The sequence below is a fragment of the Pholis gunnellus genome, assembly GCF_910591455.1.
Source record: "Pholis gunnellus genome assembly, chromosome: 1".
In the NCBI taxonomy this organism is placed as follows: Eukaryota; Metazoa; Chordata; class Actinopteri; order Perciformes; family Pholidae; genus Pholis; species Pholis gunnellus.
In genome coordinates, this window is record NC_136528.1 from 29,487,083 (window position 1) to 29,509,628 (window position 22,546).

The 22,546-nt window shown below is 42.4% G+C and overlaps 1 protein-coding gene across 1 annotated transcript in view; it reads left to right on the forward strand.

Annotated features, from left to right (window-relative positions):
• cdh8 (cadherin 8) overlaps positions 1 to 22,546 on the forward strand; it is a gene marked incomplete at its 5' end in the record, with an annotated part of 96,400 nt that overhangs the window by 25,079 nt on the left and 48,775 nt on the right. The window contains one exon of the mRNA XM_079162228.1: positions 9,705 to 9,999. Coding sequence (XP_079018354.1) covers positions 9,705 to 9,999 — 295 coding nt within the window. The remainder of the gene's footprint in view (positions 1 to 9,704; positions 10,000 to 22,546) is intronic.

Genomic DNA, 22,546 nt, shown 5'->3' on the forward strand with positions numbered 1-22,546 from the left:
AGTGCCCATTAACAATTGATGTAATACAGCTCTAGCCTGCAGTGCTGTTCTAAGGAAAGGGCCCACAGTGGAGGCATGCCATAAGACAAACAAAAGTGCTTAGCAAAAGCTGTCAGAACCCATTATTCAAGTCCACCATACAGGAAACTTACTGGGATTTTTTTGGACGCCAGCAATGCATGTTTTTTCCAGCAGTGGCAGTTGGAATTGAAACTGGCTATAATTTGCAAGGCTTCTCAGGTTGAGAACAATGACTTTGACAGCTCGAACAGGCACTGTGGAGCACATCTGCATTTTTCCACAGGAATAAGCCCCAAAGAAGGGCTCCGGCACTTCATGTCTTCCAATTATGGAGATATGTGCAAGTCTATATATACTATACGAAACCCCTCTTGAAACATGCGAATTGCAACAGAGAATCAGAATTAAGACTCTTGTTCCCTGCAAGAATCTTCACTATTTGTATTATAATTTCTTCTCATTATGAACTAGTTAAAGTTTAATTTAGATTCATGCAATCTCACGTATGGCAGAGTACGTAGTTCAATGTGCCCTAACATTTTGGTAAGGCCAGTTATCAAAGGTGTAAAGTAACACAAGAGATGGTAACACACATGTTATATATAAAACCACTGATCGGCTCATAACATGTGATTCCAATAAATGAAACCACCGTAGCAATGTAGAAAGTAGTTCAAATATATATTTAAAACATTTTTGAGTACATTTACTATTGACACATATTGTTGATAATAGCTCCCTGCTTTTGTTCAAACACAATGTGAAGTGCAGGACTTTTACTTGTAATGGAGCATTTTTATATAGAGGAGTTGCTGCTTTTAAATAAGGAGTGCACCGACATGACCGAGGTCAGGAGAGGGGATTGTTAGCTGATTCTATGATGTATTAGTACAATTTCTTTAATCGTGTGCCTCAAACTAAACCTTGAAATCTTAATGCAGCTGTAAATGTGTGCCTGTTGTCCTCTGCAAATTGCAACTTCATGAACCACGGCACAGGTGAAATGTGTCTCATTGATGTATTTATGTAACTATTAAGTTTACCGCAAAAGCCTAAAAAGTTTTCTTAGATCTTCAGTCAATTGAAAAATGACAATTCCTCCCCGTGTTCTGACCTCCTCTGCCACCTAATCCTTTTTTAACCTCCCTGATCCTACTTGCTCGGACTCCTTTTCTGCTTTATTCCCTAAACATGAGCTGCAACACTTTCCACCATGAAACTCACCAGTCTGCATGTGTTGTTTGTGACATTTAACAAGATCACAGGATCGCATGTTTGACAGATGATAGTGTGATACTTTCAAATCTACATCCACCCTCATTTACACTATGAACAGCAAAAGGGAGAAAAAATAAATTAAAAAAAATGAGTGAAATTAAGAGGGCGGGAGGAAGGGAAGGAGGGAGGGGAGTGGGAGAAGGGGGGTGAGTAAAACGTTGAAATATGAATTACAAACCCGAGCGGCACCATCTGGACCGAGAAAACACACATCATAGTGGAGAGCTGGCACATTGAATTAGACTTGCTACGGGATCCATCTGCACCTCGTGAAATCAATCTCACTCCTTGATTTGATTAGGTCAGCCACGCCGAAGAAAGAGAAAACTGTTGTGCTCCTTGATTAAGCTTGTTTTGCTTTGCGCCCCTCCACACCCACCCGCCTCCAGCATGCTGTGTATACCGATGAGCCTTGGGCCCACAGGTAGGGTAATGACAGTAGTCGAGGTTAATGCTAAAAAATCTCCCTCTATTTAACACTCAGCATGTGCGCCGCAGCCTCTGCCGTCAAGCTCATTTACACTTTTTCACGCTTCTGTCTCTTTATTGTTTGGAACATTTCTTTCTCTTATTTTTTCGCTCAAATCACGGGCTTTATTCTGTCTGCAGAGCTTTTTTGCAGGACACGTGCGGCGCTGCCGTGAACAGGGAAAATGCTTTACCAGAAGTCGTGTTTCTTAGTTTACCTTCGTGTTCTGGTGTTGAGGGTCGCATCGGGCACACACCGATGAACAGACTGATTATCTAATGCGCTCTTATTTTAACAACAGGCTGTAATGAGCAGGCGGTAAAAATCTATACTGAAGATTGCTTTCATATGCAATAGGTCATTCTGGAAGTGAGAGCTGCTCTAGCCGAGAGCCTGGCTGTATTATGCAGAGTTGTCTTTATTTTCCTCTTTCCCATTCCCTCTCTCTGTGGTGACACTGTACCCTGCTATGATTAAAATGCATCCTCCCATGCATCCATACTCACAAACAAAAGGCTTTTCATGGGTGGCTAAATCTAATTGTGTTGCCCCCGTGTACTAAAGGTAGCCGCTTTGACTTTGACTTATTCTCCAGAAGCAATAATGTGCCTCCGGCAGTGAACGCAACACATGTGCCATTGCTCAAAGTGCAGGGATGGACACGGAACACAACATCATTAGCCCTGATTGACCTTGGTACAGATTGTGCACAAATCGGGCACAAATTGTCACATGTTTTTGTTAATCTCATTAATTCATGATTGTCCGGGAGGAAAATAAAAGAGAATGAAAGTGGAAGGCGAAAGCTTGCTTTGGATTCAGTCCTCTGTTCAATAATAGGAAACACTAGTGCTGTGTGGAGGAGGTATAACACTGGGAGTCTATCTTTGATTGTAATTACTGTACCTCTTCTGAGTGGCGCTGGCTTCAATTACAAACCGTCACCTTTGCTTGTATGTGAGTCATGACACCATCTCTTTCCCATTGTCTCAATAAAGAAAGAAGAAAGCCTGTCGTCAGTGATAATAAATGAACAGGAAAACAGGCAAGGTACTCCTTCCACTCTTTGGCCTCCATGAATCCCGTACCGGGTTTGACCTCTCAGAAGAGCAATATTGATTATTGTTCTATTTGAATCCCCATGGACCAACAATGGAACAATAGAGAACCAGCATTTTAGTATCGTCACTCACTGAATTATGAGAAAAATCTGTATTTGTTCAACAGAAGCAGAAATATATGAATCTTATATATATTTCTGCATTTATGTAATTTGGCATGATTTGTTATGAAGAATTGAGGAGTCTACAGTATTTTATGTTCGTCTAATTCCCAACGAAACTCTTCATTTCCAATGTTCCAGCGCCACATACGTTCCCTATATGAAGTCTGCTGCGTTTCTCACCAGAAGGGAACTTTTCTGTCCAATTTGATAAAACGCTACGTGCCACAAGACAGACTGGAGGGAAAATGTTCCCAAGAATAGCTAAGTGTATCATATATCATGCATTGGGCCATCTGTTCGCTACATTCAAAATGTTATTGCAATATTTAGAATTACAGATTATTCATGTAGGTGTAATTAACACAAGTCGAAAATCCAACAAATGGGAGGAAGCCACAATTAATTTCCAGACATGTTTGAGCAGAATCTATCCGGAGTAACTATTAGGCTACAGTTGCCTGAGGGCATACAGATGGAAAAAAAAAGGTAGCTATAATTTTACCACTTTTGGCAATGAAATACTCCCTGTTGATCCCTCACTGCAATACTAGGCCCTCTTGAATGGATTCTTCGGATTCGTTCTGTGAGGCTGGGTCACATGGACCAGATGAGGAGAACTGGGTCATAGTAAGAGACTGAACTGAATAGAAAAAAGGTCAACATCTGGCTGTTACAAAAGGTGCTATGTAAACTAGTCCACGCAGCCTTGGGGTTCCCATACATTTTACATAACAACAGGCAATCTACTACATAGTTAATGGGTTACATGACATTATCCAATGCGATTGCCAGGTCTGGTCATGCAACCTCGGTTAAGCAAGTCTGTCGTCTTTACGGCGTTTGGGTTTCACCAAACATGACATTCAGAGTCAACACAGCGCTGCATTATACAGCACATGTTCATGCTGCTCCACGCCTTTGTCAGTTTGCATCTTTTGCTACATTAAATCACATCTCGTGCTACTAAATAGTGGTGGAATGTGATTCAAGTACTGCACTTAACTACAAATTTGATGTACTTGTACAATACTTAAGTATTTCCATTTTATGTTATTTTACGTCACAACTCCACGACGATTTAGAGGGAAATATTGTACATTTTACTACAACACATTTTTCTGACAGCTACTACTTCAAGCTGTTTTCATACACTGTTCGTAGCTGTACGAAATGTAATGCACTTGAATTCATATAATACCTAAAATCAATGTGTATGTATTACAACGTAATAAGTATAAAGAGTGACAACCTGTGTGGGGAGGTTGGGGTAGATGGGTGGGTCCAAAAACACCAGACTTTCACCCAGGAGACCGCTGTTCTGTAATTATGTGACATCATTTCCGTAGTTATTTTAATCTAAATGTTGTCTTATTTGTCACGTAACTTCTGCACATGAGAAAGCCACTTGTGCATTTACCAAACCTAGCCAAGCAGTTAGTTTTGTTGCTTAATTAAACCTAACCAACCAACATTTTTTCAAAGACGTGTTCTTAGAAACTCGTAGGAGAGTGCACAAAAAATGAGGAATCACTTACAAAATGTTAAATATAATGTTTTCTTAAAGATGAAAGATTCCCTGTCCTTTTTGGCTTGTGACGGCTTACACAGAAGCAGTGTGTAGGTGGGGCCCTCTTGTCACATGTTTCAGATGTGTATTAGTTTTTATTTCCCCTTCAAACTTCTCAGACTGTTTCATTTAACGGTTTGGAGCTCAAACTACTCTAAAATGATCCAACATTTCCAAAGTTGAGAGTCCACAAGTCCAGACAATGAATGCACATTTTAAAAGCTGAACTTTGTTTTTTTCTTCATTTCCAACCCCTAACATGATCTCATGATCCCTTAGAATATCTCGAGTCCCTTTGGAGGACTCCTCTGGACTGAACTACCTAACTGTATCTATAAAACTACAAAGCTACAACTTAACCAGCTGACAGTACAATACTACTTGCTACTTGCGCATTGTTGCATCTGAATTCGTAATCTTAATAATACCATATACAACATTTAGTTACAGGGGCAAGAAGGCGCAAGTAGCCTACTTGTTTCTTGTACTTTTACTTTTGATTATGCTGATAACACTTCTGTTCTTGTGGAACATCTTTTTTACATTGTTTACTCATGTAAAAGATCTGAGTTCCACCACTGCTAAATACTATTTTTTGTACGTGTGTAACTGTGTTTTCTCCGATTAAATTCAGCAAAAATAGTAACTGACCCTCACCGAGGAGGACTAACAGAAGTAGAATTTGGGTAAGGCAGTCCTACGTAGCGAGTGCAGTCTGTTCCAGCAGACAGTAGCTGACAAGCAGCATCAAAAGTGACAGCATCTCCTCCCCCTCACTCCCCGATTCAGTCTCCCTCGCCTCCTGCAGTCCCACTACTACATACATAGGAGGGAACACTTGTCCTATCTACGATTTGCCTTGACAAGGAGCAAAATCATTAGTTCTCTCTGTAGGTCTACACTAAAGTATGTAAAACCCAGGCCTGAGGCCGGGGCGGGGGGTTGTAGGCTCATCCTCATTAGGACACAGTGATTGTTCAAGTGATTGCCGTAAAAAGCTCATCTTCAGCGGGGACTGGCCGCTGACAGGATCAGCATTCCCATGCAGTTCCTGTTTGGGAGCTGTGGTTGGCAAATGGAGGTGTGCGTGTGTGTGTACGAATCAGAGATTACTTTAAAGTACGGCCACTAGATCATTTCTTCAGCCAACCAAGGATTTCTTCATCACTCCGAGTTGCAGCTTCAAAATATATATGGATTTCTGTCTTTTCATCAGAGTACAGCGGCTAATGGAAAGGACAATAATAACTTCCCCAGTTTGTACACACGCTGCACTCACTAATGGCATATTTCCCCTTCATGATAGATTCAGTTTACATTCATACAATAAAGCAATCACACTGTGTCCTTTGGTTACAAGCAGAAAGAAACTAGACACATGACAGCTGGAGTACATTGCAGTATTTTTTAAAGAATCCTACGGTTTCTTATAGACTTTACAACCAGCCTGCTAACAGCTCTATTTCCACTGTTACTACTCAAATGCATGCAGAGTAGACACGGACATGATCTACTGTATGTGTCCAAAGAACCTGAGCTCGGTATACTGTGTTGGTGTTTCGTGGCTACAGATTGCATTGTGGCACACACACTCATCAGTTTGCTGCTTGTATCCTGAATGCCACAGTCAATGTCACTGATTCTTGGTGCTGTTTTTAGTCACCCTGGCAACTCAGTTAATGACAGGGACCTGTGACAGACCCCCAACCCCCATCAGTAATTGTACTGTTTGATGACCGTTTGTGCACTTCAGTGCGAAGGCTGTCTACGAAGTGGGCGACCGAGGCATTTAAAGGAGACATCAGCGTTGAGAACTGCAGCTGGTTCCAGCCGGCTCGGCTCAACTTTCAGGGAATGCAGTGTTAAAGTGGCAGTTGTTGGCAAAGCAATGATTGATTTTATGACTTTTTCTTATTCTTCTCAAAAGAAAGCACACAGTGGGCCATTTTTGTAGAGTAGTGGACTTAGTCCTCCAGCCGTGATTAGTGTTAACTTGGCTTGTGCTACCTAGACAGCTATACAAAGTTGTAACTCAATTAGAATTAAAATAAATGAAATGTTGGTCCTCTAAAATGGAAAAATGAAGGCAGTAAGCCTGTTGTGTGGTAGAGATGTATTGGTGTTGTTTTCAATCTTGTAGCCACAGTGCTTGGCTGGTACATGGCCAGGGGCGACTGGCCATTGGGGAGTTGGGGGAAGACTCCTGAAAGGTCGATTCATTCCCGGCCGAACCGGCTGATGTTCATAGAGTTTTCATTTTTCAGTTTCTGGTCCCGGCCCTCAGCAATAGAACAGAGTGGAACGCTACATGTCACACTGGGCCAATCTAATACCTTTAATATTGAAGGGGGATACGTGTGGTCCCTTCCAATTGGTCTGATCTTTGTTTTAGTTGAAATCTGGCCTTGTTTTGATTCAGTGCAGTGGTAACATGCTTACACGAACTAAGAAGGAAGATGTCAGCAAGACGCCATAAAGTGTCTTGAAGGTATTGAGAATCATGAGATTCTCATCATACCAAAAAAAACGGTATTAATGTTAAAATGACTGCCAGCACTCACATGAAAGGCCTCATCATCTCGATGTCCCAGGCTGAATTTCAGTCCTATACGTCCCTGCAGATTACCCTCCCCCTTGGTGTTATAGTTGAACATGTCACTGACCCAATGACCCAAACCATGGTGTGTGGAGCATTCGGTTCATCTGGCACATCTTGTAGTCGTTCCAAATTGCAGGAAATGTTTTTGTGAGAACGGTCTGCCGGTGGATCTGAGAGCAACTGAAACAGTTGATATCTAAATACATAACTTTCTTTGTTAGCCTGGCTTTTGATACTTTCATTTTTATTTCTTATAGTCTGTTTTATTGGTTATATTACTTTGCTTTTCTCATTTTTATTCTATTTTTTATCTTTAAAAGGCAAACTAGTCTAACTTAAAGCCTTTAAACTTGGCGTGTGTTTTTTTATGCGATTCATTTGCATCAATGTATTTTTCTTAACTGTTGTTTTTGTCAGAAGTACTTTCACTCAGAACGGAAATATTTTATATTCCATATAAACTTAATTCCTCCGTTCAACCTTGACAAAAGCAGCTCATACCAGATCCGCTCCATACACAACAAGACGTTGACATGTGCACGGCATAACTGTTAACCAGAGGAAACTCAAATTCATTCAAAGCATTTTGCTCAAAGGAAACTCAATCAAATATCTTACACTAGCTAAGACTACAGAACAACTGACCTCAGACAGACAGGCAGACAGACGCTCATGGTGGTTGGTCCTGTTCAAATCTATCCAAATTGTTTATTAAAAAAGTGTTGCAACTGTCACAAATTTGCATCACTGCCGGTATGAATAGTTTTCATCCAAAATATTCACAGTCAGTATTGTGAATGCCCGTGTCGTCTATTTGCCCCAGTGTTTGAAGGCCTTTACCTGGTTATGATGCAACCAAATGAACATGTTAATTCATACTAAATATATATATATAGAACTGTTCAATGATCAATTCAAAGTTTGGAAACTTTAGGAATTCATCTCACAAATGATTACGTGTGCATAGTTTGCCACTTTAACAGAAAGCGTATTCTTGATTATGAAATCACAAAACAAAATGTGCAGCCATATACGCTGCACAAAGTCAGACATAGGATTTAAAAAAAAAACGATGACAGACCATCATTAATTTGAGCTCATTTAAAGTGTTTCTCAGTGTGCAGGATGTTGCGAGGCATTTGTGTTAATGAGCTACATCATTCATGTGAAATGATGGCACAATTAGGAAAACAAAAGTGCAAGGTGTGACAATTTAAGTGAATGTGCTTTGTCAGTGTCTGCAAACAACACCTCCGAGACAGTATATGCATAAAAGCCGGCTTATCAAAACATTGCGGGGGGTGGGGGGGGTTTAGAGGTCGGGGTTTTCACCAGCAGATTTTTACCTCGCTATTGTGCACCCTAGCCACGCTCCCACAGGATCCACTGTTGAAACGCTGTGGCAGGAAATGAAATTAAAGCTGCTGAATACAGATGTTTTGCTGCGTGCCTGTGTGCTCAGTTGTGTGTGTGCGCGGCGGCTGTGTGTGTGTTTTTTGAGCGGCATGCATATTAACGAAAAACTACAAACTGAAAAGAAGAAGGCTGCCAGCCGTGTCCCAATAACACTGCAACATTGCTGTATTTGTGAATGCTCTACTCGCTGCCTCTCTCCTACCCTCTGAAAGTCACTCACCTTGGGGATCAAGAGGCTTATTTGAAAGGTGACTTACGGTAAAAGAAGTGCTCTTTTTGTTAATGTGAATTGAAGCAGAGTTACTCGCTTCTCTCATGTCGAAGCCCCGCGTGGTGCTCTTTTTTTCTCTGACCTGCACCATTGTATCTCCTGCACTTCACATTTACCTTCTTAGCCTACAGTCATTTTTCACCTTTTCTTCCATCCACAGATGTTTCAACCGCCTTATGTAGCATTGTCAGACTCATTAGTTATACTCAGCCCATACGGCGAGTGGGAGCCAACCACTCAGCCTAGCACGTAATGCAGCTTTAGTGAACTAATGAAACTGTAATTACAAAAGTAATGGGGAACAGGCAGTGTTGTCCAGTAACTTCGGCGCTAGCTATTGGTGAGCATGAATCATCGTGTGCAGTTTCCCTCTTTAATCTTTTATGGATTCTGATGCTTTTCTGCTCTTGCTGTGTTATGGAATGCACATTCAAAGCACTTCTTGCTTCTTCGTTCTCTGGATTTCAGACTGCAGGGAGCAATATCCCCCCACAATGTGTGTTTGTATGATGTATTTGCGATGTATAATGAGGAACAATGTAGGCTAAGGTCCATTTCCTGTGCTACTTATAAAGTTATGGCCCCCAGCGGGCCTCATTTAGCAAAGTGTAGGCTATGTTGAGCCACGTTTAGTATCCCTGCTACACTAGTTGCCGCAAAAGCGCAGCAGAAAAGACACATTACAGCCACACTCTACACTTATCTGCATTTACACGGTGAGAACTTCTCGAATCTGCTGAGCTTATCAACTTGCATTCATTAAGCCCCCCCCCCCCCCCCGTCTCTGTTAATACGGTGGGGACCAAAACTCGGAACTATGCTCCACCTTTTACATTTTATTTTTCCTCTTAATTTCAGCTACACACAGACTTGGATGTGGGCGGCAAGAACATCAAGTACGTCCTGGCGGGTGAGGGCGCCGGCACCATCTTCGCCATCAATGAGCTGACGGGCGACATCCACGCCATGAAGAGGCTGGACCGCGAGGAGAAGGCCGAGTACACGCTGACGGCCCAGGTCGTCAACGCCGACACGGACGAGCCCTTGGAGCCGCCGTCCGAGTTCATCATCAAAGTCCAGGACATTAACGACAATCCGCCGCAGTTCAACGAAGGCCCTTACCGAGCCTCTGTTCCAGAAATGTCTGCTGTTGGTGAGTCAACAATAGACAGGCATCGTTTCCGGTGTGCGCTGCACACAGCAGCCTAATCACTGTGTGAGATTTCCGAGACGGCTGATCTCTAATGGGCTATTGCATAAAAATAATGAGTGGATGGGAACAAGAGGGAAATGAGTATGCCTATTTACATGCCTGCTTGCTATGAGTATCTTGGCAAATGGAAATATGATCAATCACTAGAACTTCTCCCATAGCTCAGCGCTAGGCTGCCCGATGCTAATGTTACATCCTGTACAAAACAGCCCACTCACAGACAAGTCTGACCAGCAAAATGCAAAAAGAAAATTGAATTCTTGAATTCTACAGATGCTGAAAAAGCACATTTCAGGCATGCTACGGATACATCAGCATATGTAGACACAGCTCTTGCATTTATGGCAGGCTTTTAAAAAAGAAGCTATTCTCCACTTTGGATTTATATATTTATGGAAAGCTTCGAAAGTTCAGAATGTAATATGTTGAAAAAACAGTTGGAGAGGAACTGGGAGCAGAAAGCACTGCAGTAGACCACTTTATTTTGTATCAAACCCCCCCCCCCCCCCCCCTCTTGACATAGTAAAGCAGAAAGGCTTAACAAACTTTGCCATAGAAAAGACCGTGCACGGATGCTTTTTAATTCAGCATTCAAGCGTTTTAGTAATATCACAGATGAAGCGGAAGAAGCCAATAAAAGCATGAAGGCTTTGCATTTACACTGTCTCTTAGCTTGTCAACACCGACTGATGCTAATTGCCACGAGCTACCTTCCCTCAGTCCCCCCACAAACTGGCACACAACCGGCTGCAAACACTTTCCATTTTGCTGTATGCAAATATATTCATATATTCACATTCTTATTCCATCCATGCATTTAAATGACCACTGCATGATGATCACATAATTCAGATGTATAGCTCATCTAGGATTGGCAGAGGCTTGTAAGTGGATCAGTACACTGTGGTTTTTCTTTTCCGTCAGGGGAGTCTCGCCACTGACCCCAGAGCAGCAGGAGTCTTGTAGAAAATGTTTCCATCAGTAGCAGGAAGGAGATCAGAGTGTGTCTTTATGCCGTTTTTGACATTGGAGGGGTTGAGTGCAGGGGTGCCGAGGTCCGTTGTTGGGCGGCATGCGCTTGTTATTGTGTTTTTTTTTCTCATCGAGGATCCTCTTGTTACCTGTCACAAAGCTGACATAACACGCTTGGGCAGATGGTGCTAGGTATGTAGCAACATCTCTTTGGTAAATCCCATCTGTGGGTTGCAGCCTTTGCGCTAGTTCTTCGAGGAAACGGCGAGTTAGCTCTCAGCTCTCCATGATCATGACGTTTATTAGCTGCTGTTGCTGCTGCGGTGGCAGCAAAAAGGAACAAAACACAGTGCAAAGGGATCCGTGTAAACACAGAATAACAGTGAACTGTTGTTGTCTGATCTCTGTTCCTTGATCCACGCCGCTTATTGTTTTGGATCTCGGCTGTTGTAGCTCTCCAAGGGTTTCGCCGGTGCAGTGCAGGGAGAGCCGTGGTGACGGGGTAGAGAGGGAAGTGGTAGTTGACAGCCCTCTGTGATTCGGCGGTGGGAATAATGCATAAGAAATGGAAATCGGCGTCTCTTTGTTGATTGTTGTTCCCTTTTGTCACTACTGATTAATTAAACATTCACGAAAAAAGCTCAGTTGTTCGCTTGAAAGGCTTTCTTTTTCTTCCTGCGACTTGTTTTCCTCTTGTTAAGTTTTCATGTGGCGCGGCATTGTGGGAAGAACGTGATGCTTCGGACAGACAAACAATAAGCCCGTCGTCTCTCTCGCCTCATATTCATAAATAAACCGGTTTCTTTACAGTGGTGTTTCATCTCTTATCGCGTCGAAAGGAGGATTTGTGCGGTCCCCACTGGATTACTGGAAGTGTGCTGTGGAGTGGATAGCTAACAAAGTCCACAGGAAAGGGAGTAGAAAATAAACGGGTGTTGGTGAAGTCTGCTGCGTACAAGCAAATCCCCCCCAACCGAGAAACTAGGAAGCACCACCATGTAATTATGGCACGTGCTAAGAGATGCTGCATTTCGTCTGGTGTTGAGTTTTGCTGAGTGTGCTGATGTTCTTCTGTTGCGCGAGAACACACCTGCGTCCAATAATCAAAAATCTAATCCAGACCATAACGGTCTGGTTCTCGTGACGATGTTATCCACTTACAGGGCTTGTCAGTTCCACTCCAGACTTCATCAATGTCTTCCCAGCTCCTGGCTTATCAGGAGTGTGTCCTCGGAGTATCAGTGAGACCGGGGACAAATATCAACACCCACCTTTTATCTGCCAAGGACTACAGCTAGATAGAAAACCCCCCTCATTGAATGTCACCATCCCCCATAGGAAGCGGTCCCCACAGCCGGATGAGATATGTGACATGGGCTGCCGGGGTCGCCGTGTTTCCTGTGTGCGGAGGAGCATAGAGGTTAATGGGAAATGAAGGAGAAAGACCTTTTGTTCTTCCTTTTAAAAGGGCCAGTCGGATAAGACGTGTGGCTTTCTGTGACTTTTCTGTGACTTTCATTTTTCCTGATTGGCTGAGAATGGAGGTGACTAACGTTCTAATTGTTCGGAGGATCGTCTCTCCGAGTGCGGCGCAACAACGAGAGGAAGTGGAGAGCAGAGGTGGTGGATGTGCTAGAGGAGAGACGGCCAGTAAGAAGCCAAGTTTGATCTGATTAGTGTAAGCAGCCAGGAGAAGTCTGATGTCAGTAGAGATTATGTGACCGATGTGCTTGACTGGCTGTTGTGGCTATGTGGCTATGTGGTGCTGTTTGACAAGGGGGGGGAAACTTGCATTTCCAAAATGTCACATTTTTTGTAACAAGGGAAAACAGCCATGTTTTTCAAAGCTCCATTCATTGATTCTTTAGTGCACTTTCATGGGGGCAGTGGAACAAGCTGACAACATTTGTATAACATTTGGAGTCTTGTTACTGGTCTCCTGACAAATAGAAGCCCAATGTTCACTGCGCTTTTAGATCTGTTTTCTCTATGCACCATTTATGTTTGCTAGCTAATAGCTACTGTTGTAGGCCATGCCATTTTGGGAATAGCTACCTGCAATGGCTGGAAATAAGGTTGTGGTTTAGAGAAACATAGACAGTGAATAAACAGATAAATGAATACGGAAACAAGTCCAACACAACACGGTGGATATGTGGGCTGGGTACTGTTTAAAAAATTGACAATGCCAGTAACAATACCAGCACCATTAAAGTGATACCGATATCAAGTACTTCATTTGACACCCATCATGTGAATGAAAGCTGTGTGTTTGTGCGCAAATGGCTAGCTAAGCGCCGCCGCACTGCACAGCGCTCATACAGCCGTACCCGATGATAACGGTCCACCATCTCTCGAACCGCGGTGAAGGGACCTCGTTGTAGTGGAAGCATAATACCCACCTTTGGTTCTCCTCCCCGGTTAAAACCGTTAGCACAGCACTCTCGCCATTATTAGCACCTTTAGCTGCAAGGCCAAACCCCCCAAACACACACACACACACACACACACGCAGGAACCCTCATCCCACCACTCACACTGACACCACTAATGCCTCCAACCATGCTGAAATATTCACTCTCTGCTCTCCTACGCTCGGGCTCTACTGGTCTGCAGCTTTGACTACAACAACGATAGTGAGAGTTAAATGATGTAGTTCTGCTGCTGCCTTCAAGTACCCAGTTTTTTTTAAAATAAGTCACAAAATGTTATCTTGAATATAGATGCAAAACATTCACTGATGTATAGTTTCTATGTTCCCTACAGTATCCACTCCAGGCAACGAAAGCATAACGAACACAAAGTTTAGGTACCTAAAAACACTTGTTTAAAGCTTAATTATTGTTTTTTTCGGATTGGTCTTTATTTGACAGTTGACAGTGTAGAAATGATGGAGAGAGGGATCTGATGGTTTGAATCTATGGTGGCTGAGGAGGCCCAAAATATTTCCATGGAGAGAAACGTGTTGCAGCTTTAGAAACAATGACAATTTAAAACACATGAGAAAATATAACACAAATACAACAATGGAAATGTGCTGTGAAAGCCATAACAAATTAACATTAAATAAAATTTAAATGTATTTGAATTAATGTTAATTCAACATTAACATTAACATTAAACCTGTTGCAAAGACAGAAATTATGCAAAGTCCAAAACACACAAACCCCCGAAAACATTTCCAACAGAAACACACTGCACATCCAGTCAACACATCCGACGTTCTACAGGCCTCCAGCGGGAGCACTAGGTGGAACATTGTCAAAGGGCAACAGTTTTATTACATTGTAAAAGTGAAGTAAAGTTATTTGAGTACTCGCAAATTTGTTTAGCACCACTGAAGTACAATATAAACTGGATCCTGTATTATTATATATTTCTGTCACTGACATCTTCAGAACATCTTAGATTATATTTTGCTCACATGGTGCATTTTCCTCAATACAATAAGCACAAACTAACTGTCAAACAGAACAGCTGGGGTCAGATAGTGTTCTAGTACACGAGTATGGTATAATGGCAGTTTAGAGGTATCAGGGGCCCAACTGCAGATTTTTGCCCTGGGGCCCCCAAACCAGTTAATCTGTCCATGAGTGGTTATTTTTACTCTCAATATACTGCTTTTTTTAAGAGCATGCATGCACAAGATGTGATACAATCAAAACATGTCTTTACAAACTTCTGACAACAGTTTTTGTTCCACTTTCATTTTACATCAGAATGAAGCGGCAAACCTTAAGATTTCAGTTCTAGTTGGTTTAGAATTTCGATTTGAGTTAAAACAATGGAAGAGTTTAGCAGTCTGGAGTCTTTTTCTTGATTCATGAGCTTCTCTCTCCAAGGATCAGCTCAGAGAGGGAAAGGGAATCTGCTGAAAATATTAGACAGTTTGACTGGAGAAGTTTTAATACTACCTGGTACCGGCTTATTTCAGTGAACGCCTGGAAGGTATTGAATACCAATACCCATTCCAACTACAAACTGATAAATACACTTACTCACTATTGTTAAAAAAATATGCTAACTTTGTTATTTTAGCATAAAAGTCAGCTATGTACTAGCAAGTTAGTTTGTTGTGTTGTAATTATTCAGAGCATTTCTTTCTTAATGTGACGTATGTTTCTGTTGAGATGTCTCCATTTGCTTGTGTTTTATCTCTTTGCTTGTGTTTGATCTAATTGTGTTTAGCTCTCTTTGGCCACGGTAGTTAAGACCCTGTACTGTAGTGCAACCCCTTCTCCTATAATAAGGAGTCCCAATTGTGTTCTGATGAGAAACGTAACCACCGCCAAATAACAGAGAATGTTTTTCTTTGAGAGAATGTGTGGGTAGGATTAGGTACAAAAAAAAAAAAGCTCTTTGGTTGAGGTTGGGAAAAGATTGTGGTTTCAGTCAAATGTGAATAAACACATAGTGTCTCTTGCTTCAAGTCACTGCAGACATTTTGTGTATTAAACCAAGACCACAATCTCTCCCTTACCTCGACCGATGGCCTAAACATTACTATAAAACAGACTCATAAGGGTTTAGTTACAAGCAGACGTATTCACAGATCTCATATTCACAACCAAATCAATTATATTATCAGTGAACATTTTACTAATACACTGAGTATCAACACTGGCTAAATATTGAAATCATTGCATTTATAAAAAAACATTATTATGCTGGCTTTTCATTCCCTCCAAAACACATTTCCTGCTGCTAATTAGTAGGATATCAATGTATATCATGGGAGACGGTTGTGTATTATTGAGGGGAACTGCAGAGTTGGATCTCTGTATGTTCATCACTATTACAACCCTTTCCACAATACACATACTCATTAATCCATTGTTAATATAAAGATATTAATTAGTGCAGCTTTAACCACTTTTTTGGGGGGATTATCAAACTCATTTTGTTTTATGCGCTTTACAAATCCATGGATATTTAATTTCCTGTGCTTCTACTCATCAGGCAAGTAAATGATGTGGTCTTTTCTTTTAATTGAAAGATAAAAAATCAAATAAAATTAATATTTACTCTACATGTCCCTCCTATATTCTCAGTTGCATAAGTATAATCATTCATTAGATAATTATGCTTCACCGCGACTTCAATTAAAAGTGAGTTTGTAGCTTGTTTGGGAAAGCCTGGCCGTGAGTACAATTCTAATTCATTTGCACGGATCTCTCAGGATTAATAGACCCCGTTTTCGGGGGTCTTCGACTTGAAGGCCAGTACAAGCTGACACATTCCCCCCGTATGTCTGTCGACCATATGCTGGAATTACGAGGCTCTGCTACCCTTCTGCAGCTAACAAGGGGGTTGTGATGTAGTTGGAAATTACAAAGTCTGCTTGAAGTGACGCTTCAGGTAATTAGGAGGAGGTCGCAAGACCAGCCTCCCTGCGCTAAGGGGGCGTGGGGGGAGGGGGTGTGAATGACAATAATTGCTACACTGCCAAACAAACTTGCTGAAAGTTGTTTCGCCGGATGGAACTCGTGCGAGAGAGGCCCCGGGAGTGTTAGGCTGCGAGTGTGCTTCATTATCAAGGCGATTAATGAACGGACGCGTGGACAGATGGCCCGTCTCCTCTCCGCGCGGGCCGTGCTCCCTGAAACCCCGGCAAAATGAGTACCTGCACGGAAGCACGGATCCCCGCCAAATGTGTCAAGATCCGCTAAATTGGATCGCGGACATAAAATTGAAGTGACATTAATAGATTACCTGGGGTTGATTTGCATTTTCAGAGTTATTATGGGTGCGGGGTAACAGGACTAACAGGCACAGCCGACTATGTGGGGCCTTAATGATGTTTCTGATTACGCTGTCGTCACCGCCGGCAGCTGGGAAAATAAGTAAAGGCTTGTCATCGCAGATTTGGACGATAAATGAGCAGACTTGATCAAGGGGAGACGTATGGAAATGAGCGCGATGCAGACCTTTATCAGAGCTGATTGTCTCGCGCTTCCAACGTACAGCAGAAGAGCGACCGTGATCACAGATGATTTAATACCCGCACGGTTATGGAAGTGATACACTGATACATAATTCTGCATGAAGGATAACGTTGTTAAATACTTCCATCTATCTATCTATCTATCTATCTATCTATCTATCTATCTATCTATCTATCTATCTATCTATCTATCTATCTATCTATCTATCTGTCTGTCTGTCTGTCTGTCTGTCTATATCTATCTGTCTCTATCTATCTCTCATCTACGACTGATTTGTATTGCTCTTCACTTGTTATTTTCAGATCAATACAGGGAAAGCTGAGCTATTTTAAGAGCATTTCATGCTCCACTTGGGCCAGATGTTTTATAAAAATCCCCTTCCTTGATACACCTAAAAATAGTATTGGGCTATGCTGATCTCGCAGTAAATCTTGCACAAATCTTAGTCCTGGAAAGTCTGTGTCTGAATGCATTAAATGCCGTTTAACTTGAATAAACCCGAGCAGTATTTCAGGGTCACAGCAACCCACATAAGTAAAAAGAAGCACATTTATAGTGCATCTTTTATCCGGCATTTCTCTGTTGAGCTCTGAGCAGAGAGTTAAGAGCGTGTGTGTCTGGTGTTTGGGTCTCTCTCCTCTCTGATCCTAGACTCCGCTCTGCAGCTTGGCAGATGGACTGAGTGGCAGGGGGCCCCTGGCCCTTTAATAGTGGGCAGCTGGGCCAGAGCTGGGCCAGTGCTGGGCCCGGGGCACATCTGACGAGCGGGCTCCGGGGCTGGGCAGGGACATGGCAGACCGGGGGTGGGGGGGTGGAGGGGGAGGCTGCTGTGGTGGTGGTGGTGGTGGTGGGCGGCTCACAGGCTGAGCTGGGGTGAGAGGGGGTCAGAGCGGTGAACCCCGGCCAAGGCTGCGAGTCTCTCCCAGACCCCTCTAACTGCCAGGCGGCGTGCGTGCCAGCCTGCCCTTTACTGTGGACGTGCTAAATGGGGATAGGGCAGGCCTCGGAGGCAGAGAAGATTTAACTGACATGCTGGAGTTTCTCTGTAAATAACCTGCTACTCCTATCTATCTCACCTCGTTTGGCAACAGCATCTGCACTTTGTGCCTCTGTGTGTACATGCATGTCCACCTGCAACTGGGTTTCTTTGCAGGCTTGTTTTTCTATTCACATCTGTTAATGTCACCTGTCAATAACCCAGTGACTCCTTTTTTTTTTTGTTCCTGTGCACATCCATTCTTCTTCATGGCTGCTACACTCAGCAGCATTGCTAATTCAGTATCCCTGTGTTTCAGACTGAGCCATAACACAGCCTACTGTACATAAGCTAACATACAGCAACACCACAAAGCGTACGCACGCAGTCACAGCTGTTCAATATCACATACAAATGTATTACTAATTCATCAAATGTTATTTATTATCCAATGTCCCTCTGAATTATGTATGTAACATCATCAGTCACCGGTCCAGATACAGTAATATAAGCTCTTTATAGCCTCCTGGGGCTTTATTTTCTTTCTAGAGCATGCAGACATGAACGGCGTGTGTCTCGTGCACACGCGCAAATCACAAGTGCACACAAGTGCAAATACCTCGTCTGTGTTAGCATAACGCTGTGCAGTCTTAAAGACGCTGTTGTGCAGGTGTAATTTGTCCCTGCTCCCCCGAGCCTGCGGAGACGCACTCTCTTGGTAACTCACTCTCATGCTTTTTTTTTTGTCTCTCTCTCTGTACTTCTGCCTCCCTCTCTCATCTTCCCTTTCGCTCGCCGTTCACTCTCTCTTTTGCTCCGGCTAATGCTCCCTCTCGGTCTTCCCTTGTGGGGAACACAAAAGTAGCTGGCTTCTAGGTAATGAAGCCCTACAATGTGATCTGCATGAGATTGCCTCCCTCCCTGGCCGCCTTGCCCCGATGAATAGCAAAAGACTCTCATTTAGACTAAGGACAAAAAGCAGCTTTCTCCTCCACCTCTTTTTTTTTTTTTGAAGCTGTGCAGATGAAGTAGCAAGAGAAGAAAAATGCAAAAAGGAAGGAGGTAAATAACAAACAAAGCTCATGAAAGGGAAGGTAAATGAGGGAGTGTGTCGTGTGTCGGAGCGCGTATTCAAGCTGCCCTGTGTCTGCTTTTCTTTGTAATGATGAGACGAAGGATGCGAAGAGCCGGGGCCGACAAAAACGCCACCATCTGTGTTGTCGCCGTGGATGTGATTATAAATGGATTTCATGCAACAGGGTCAACAGTGGTACAATGTGGAACATGAGGGAAGCAAAGGATAAGAATTAAATTATTTTGGCTGAATGCATTTAAAAAAAGGATGCAGTGTTAGAATTAACAGCCCATAAGGTCATTTCTTTCTTTCAAAAACCACAAACCTGGCACGTCCCAGGTCACTGTACCCGTTTAATGAAAGTGTTTGTAATGAAAGTTTTTTGCAGCCTTGAAATGCATGTAAGACTCATCTTTCGCTGTCATACTGTCACACGCTGCTGATCATTGTATCAAGGTCAGTTAATCAATCTGAGAGTGAAAACAAGGACACAGCACCCTCCCTATCAGCAGCACCGCAGGGCAGCAGGGGGACTGATCCTGGTTCGGTGTGCCAGCGGAGGACACTGCGATGCCTTCTAATGGCCACCGGTGGGCAGATCCCGTCAGAGTTTGAGGTATTTTTTCAATCAATTGATTAGTTGATCGACAGGAAATGAATAGCAGCAGCTTTTGTCATTTGTATTTCTTAGTTCCAGCTTCAGTTGTGGCGATGTGCTGCTTTTATTAGCTTGATTTGTTCAACCAACAGATGAAAACACATTTTTTGGTTTTAAGGAAATTAAAACGGGCATCTTTCGCTATTTTCCGACCAATTATTGACAAAATGATTGATTGATGAATGGATTATTTCTGAGAATGAACAACAGATTAATCAATAATGTAAATATTGTATCCAACCTTGGCTGTCTGCTGGGTTCTGCTTTTGCTGTCGGTTGGCTCTGATTTGAATCTGTGTGTTCCTGAACAGCCATTGAGTCGTAACAGAGACAGCTTGTGCACAATGAAGGAATAACTTCAAGTTGTGAAAGGAACATTGTACCACGATGAGTAGCTCTCATTAAAGGACGACTTCAGTATTGTAGCATTGAACCTCCATGAGGTTGGGGACTTGCAAAGAAAGATACAAAATAAGAGAAAGAATCATGAAAATAAATTCAGTGGAGACGGAGATATTCCAATTTATTTTACCCTAATTTGGTTAGCTCCAAAACAAAACCTGGATCCTGCAATCAGCCTTGAGGTAATACAAGACATGGAATGGCACACTTCATTGCATCACTTCAGGACACGAGTCTCACACAGTGGCCTCTAATGTCAGAACAAGAAACAGGCTTACACTGTGGAGGAGTTTAGCTATTATTTACATATAATTTACATATAGCAGAAAAGGTGAACAACATGACAGTACGATGCAAGTTATCACAAAGCAGCATGGTTTGAACTTTCCTGTTTTTGCCAAGAATCATTCCAGCATGAAAAGACGGTTTGTATGAAATGAGCGCACTGCTTCAAATTTCCGAAAGAATAAAGGACATTTGAATCTGTTTTCATTTACATGAGTACTGCTGCTGCTCCCAGTTCAAATCCGGTCAGACTAATGTGCCAAATAGTTTGATGAATCCTTGGATGATGGCAGCGTTTTCACAACTGGAAGGTAGAACTTGCGCAGCACTCTGATGAGTTCTCTTTTTTAGCTTTACAGATGAATGAATGGTGAAAATGTATTTGCATATTCTGTATCGATGTAAACCAAAAGTAATGGAAAGTAATCAAGCTAAGTTAGTAACATATTGTTATACTTGGACAAGGTTATTGACTTCATTTTTTTGAAAGGTGATTAGTAATTGCATCAGAATATATTTTTAAAGTGACCCTCTGAAGCCTGAAAACAAGTCCCATAATGCAACTGATTATATTCTGTTCACCCCAGTTCCACCGTTTTCACCTCACGCTCCCCATCATGCTTTCTGTTCAACAAAACATGTAGTCCTCAAGCCTAGGCTTGACACATTTCCCAGTTTTGTAGTTCTCACCATGACTTGTAAATTAACTTTGACGTAATTAACGTTACTGTAAATTGTCCTGCTTTCAGTCAAATTTATCTTCAGCCCTAAAGATATTGAAGTGCAATTCAATGTATACTACTGTTCATATTCGTAATCCCCTCATAACAAGTGTCCATAACACTATTTAGAATTCATTAATAGACTATCAGACATTAATAAATGGGCTAAGAGCCTAATTGATGTTTCAGAGAGCAGGGAGTGTGTATTCGACACCACTTGTCTACACATTTCCTATTTTACCTAGAACATAAAAACACAACAGTCATGATCATTTCAGTATATTTAATCCAACCTGAAAATGGCCAGAACATTCTGGACCAGTGAGGTTCAGTTTATAACATTACAAACAGCTCTGTCCCCTCTGCTTCATCATTAAATTAACTCTCATTATTACTAATTATAACTATTAACTTTTAATTCAACACAGACTAACATTTAACCGATTTGCCGACAGTGTCAAGGCACACTGTGACCTCTGGTCCTCATGTTCCACGCCTATGCTCTTTAACTGTCTGGAAAAGCCTCGATGTACAAACAGTTGTAGCACCTCTACAGAAGAATACATTTTAGAAATATATTTATGTTTGTTCTCTTTGTGCCACCCTAGGGAAACTCATCAAATTCCGAGCTAAAGTAATGATCTGCAGGCTGCTTTAGTGTGTAAGGGTTAGTGATTTGAGTCGCCTACAGGGAGCCGGCTGTCAGAAGAAGCACATCCTTTGTGTGCACTGACCACAGCTCGTACTGTACTCTATTCAGAGCCCCTCTGATGCTGCATCCCAGGCAAGAGTGGGTGTGACTGTGAATGTAAATAGAAACAGAGCAGAAGGAGTTGTTGTGCTCCTGTACACCTTTTATTCGCAGCCTCTCAGCAGCGACCACAGATGTGCTATACCAGCACTGATTTACATAAGCTGGCCTTTAACCTCTGATCCCTAGCACACCATTACCACACAGTTTACAGCATTTACACCAAGACTACGATATCGCTCGATATAATATTCTACAGATGACACACTGAGCTGGGATCATTCACAGCATTCCCTCTCTGCTGTACCGCTGAACTGTGCACCGTGTTCGTGTTTCTGATGTTAGATTGAGGACTTATCTTCATGTTTTTATTATTTTTTGTTTCATTTATGTATGTGTACACAACACAGACGTCATTTTTTTTATCTTTAGTTGTTATCTTCTAGAGGAATTCGTTTCTGATGATTGAGACGGAAAATATTGAATTGATTTTTGACAATTTCCTGTATATGTGACACAAAAGCTCCATTTCACAGGATAGTGGAGGTGAACTTACCTCCCCGTGTGTGGGTTGTTTGTGGTGTCCTTATCCGCCTCAAGTGACGAGGGGGCGCGTGAAGTCACGCCGGCGGTCGTTGCTATAACAGGCAAAATAGAGGAGGTTCTCCATCTCGCACCTCCGAGTTGGCAAATGCTTACTC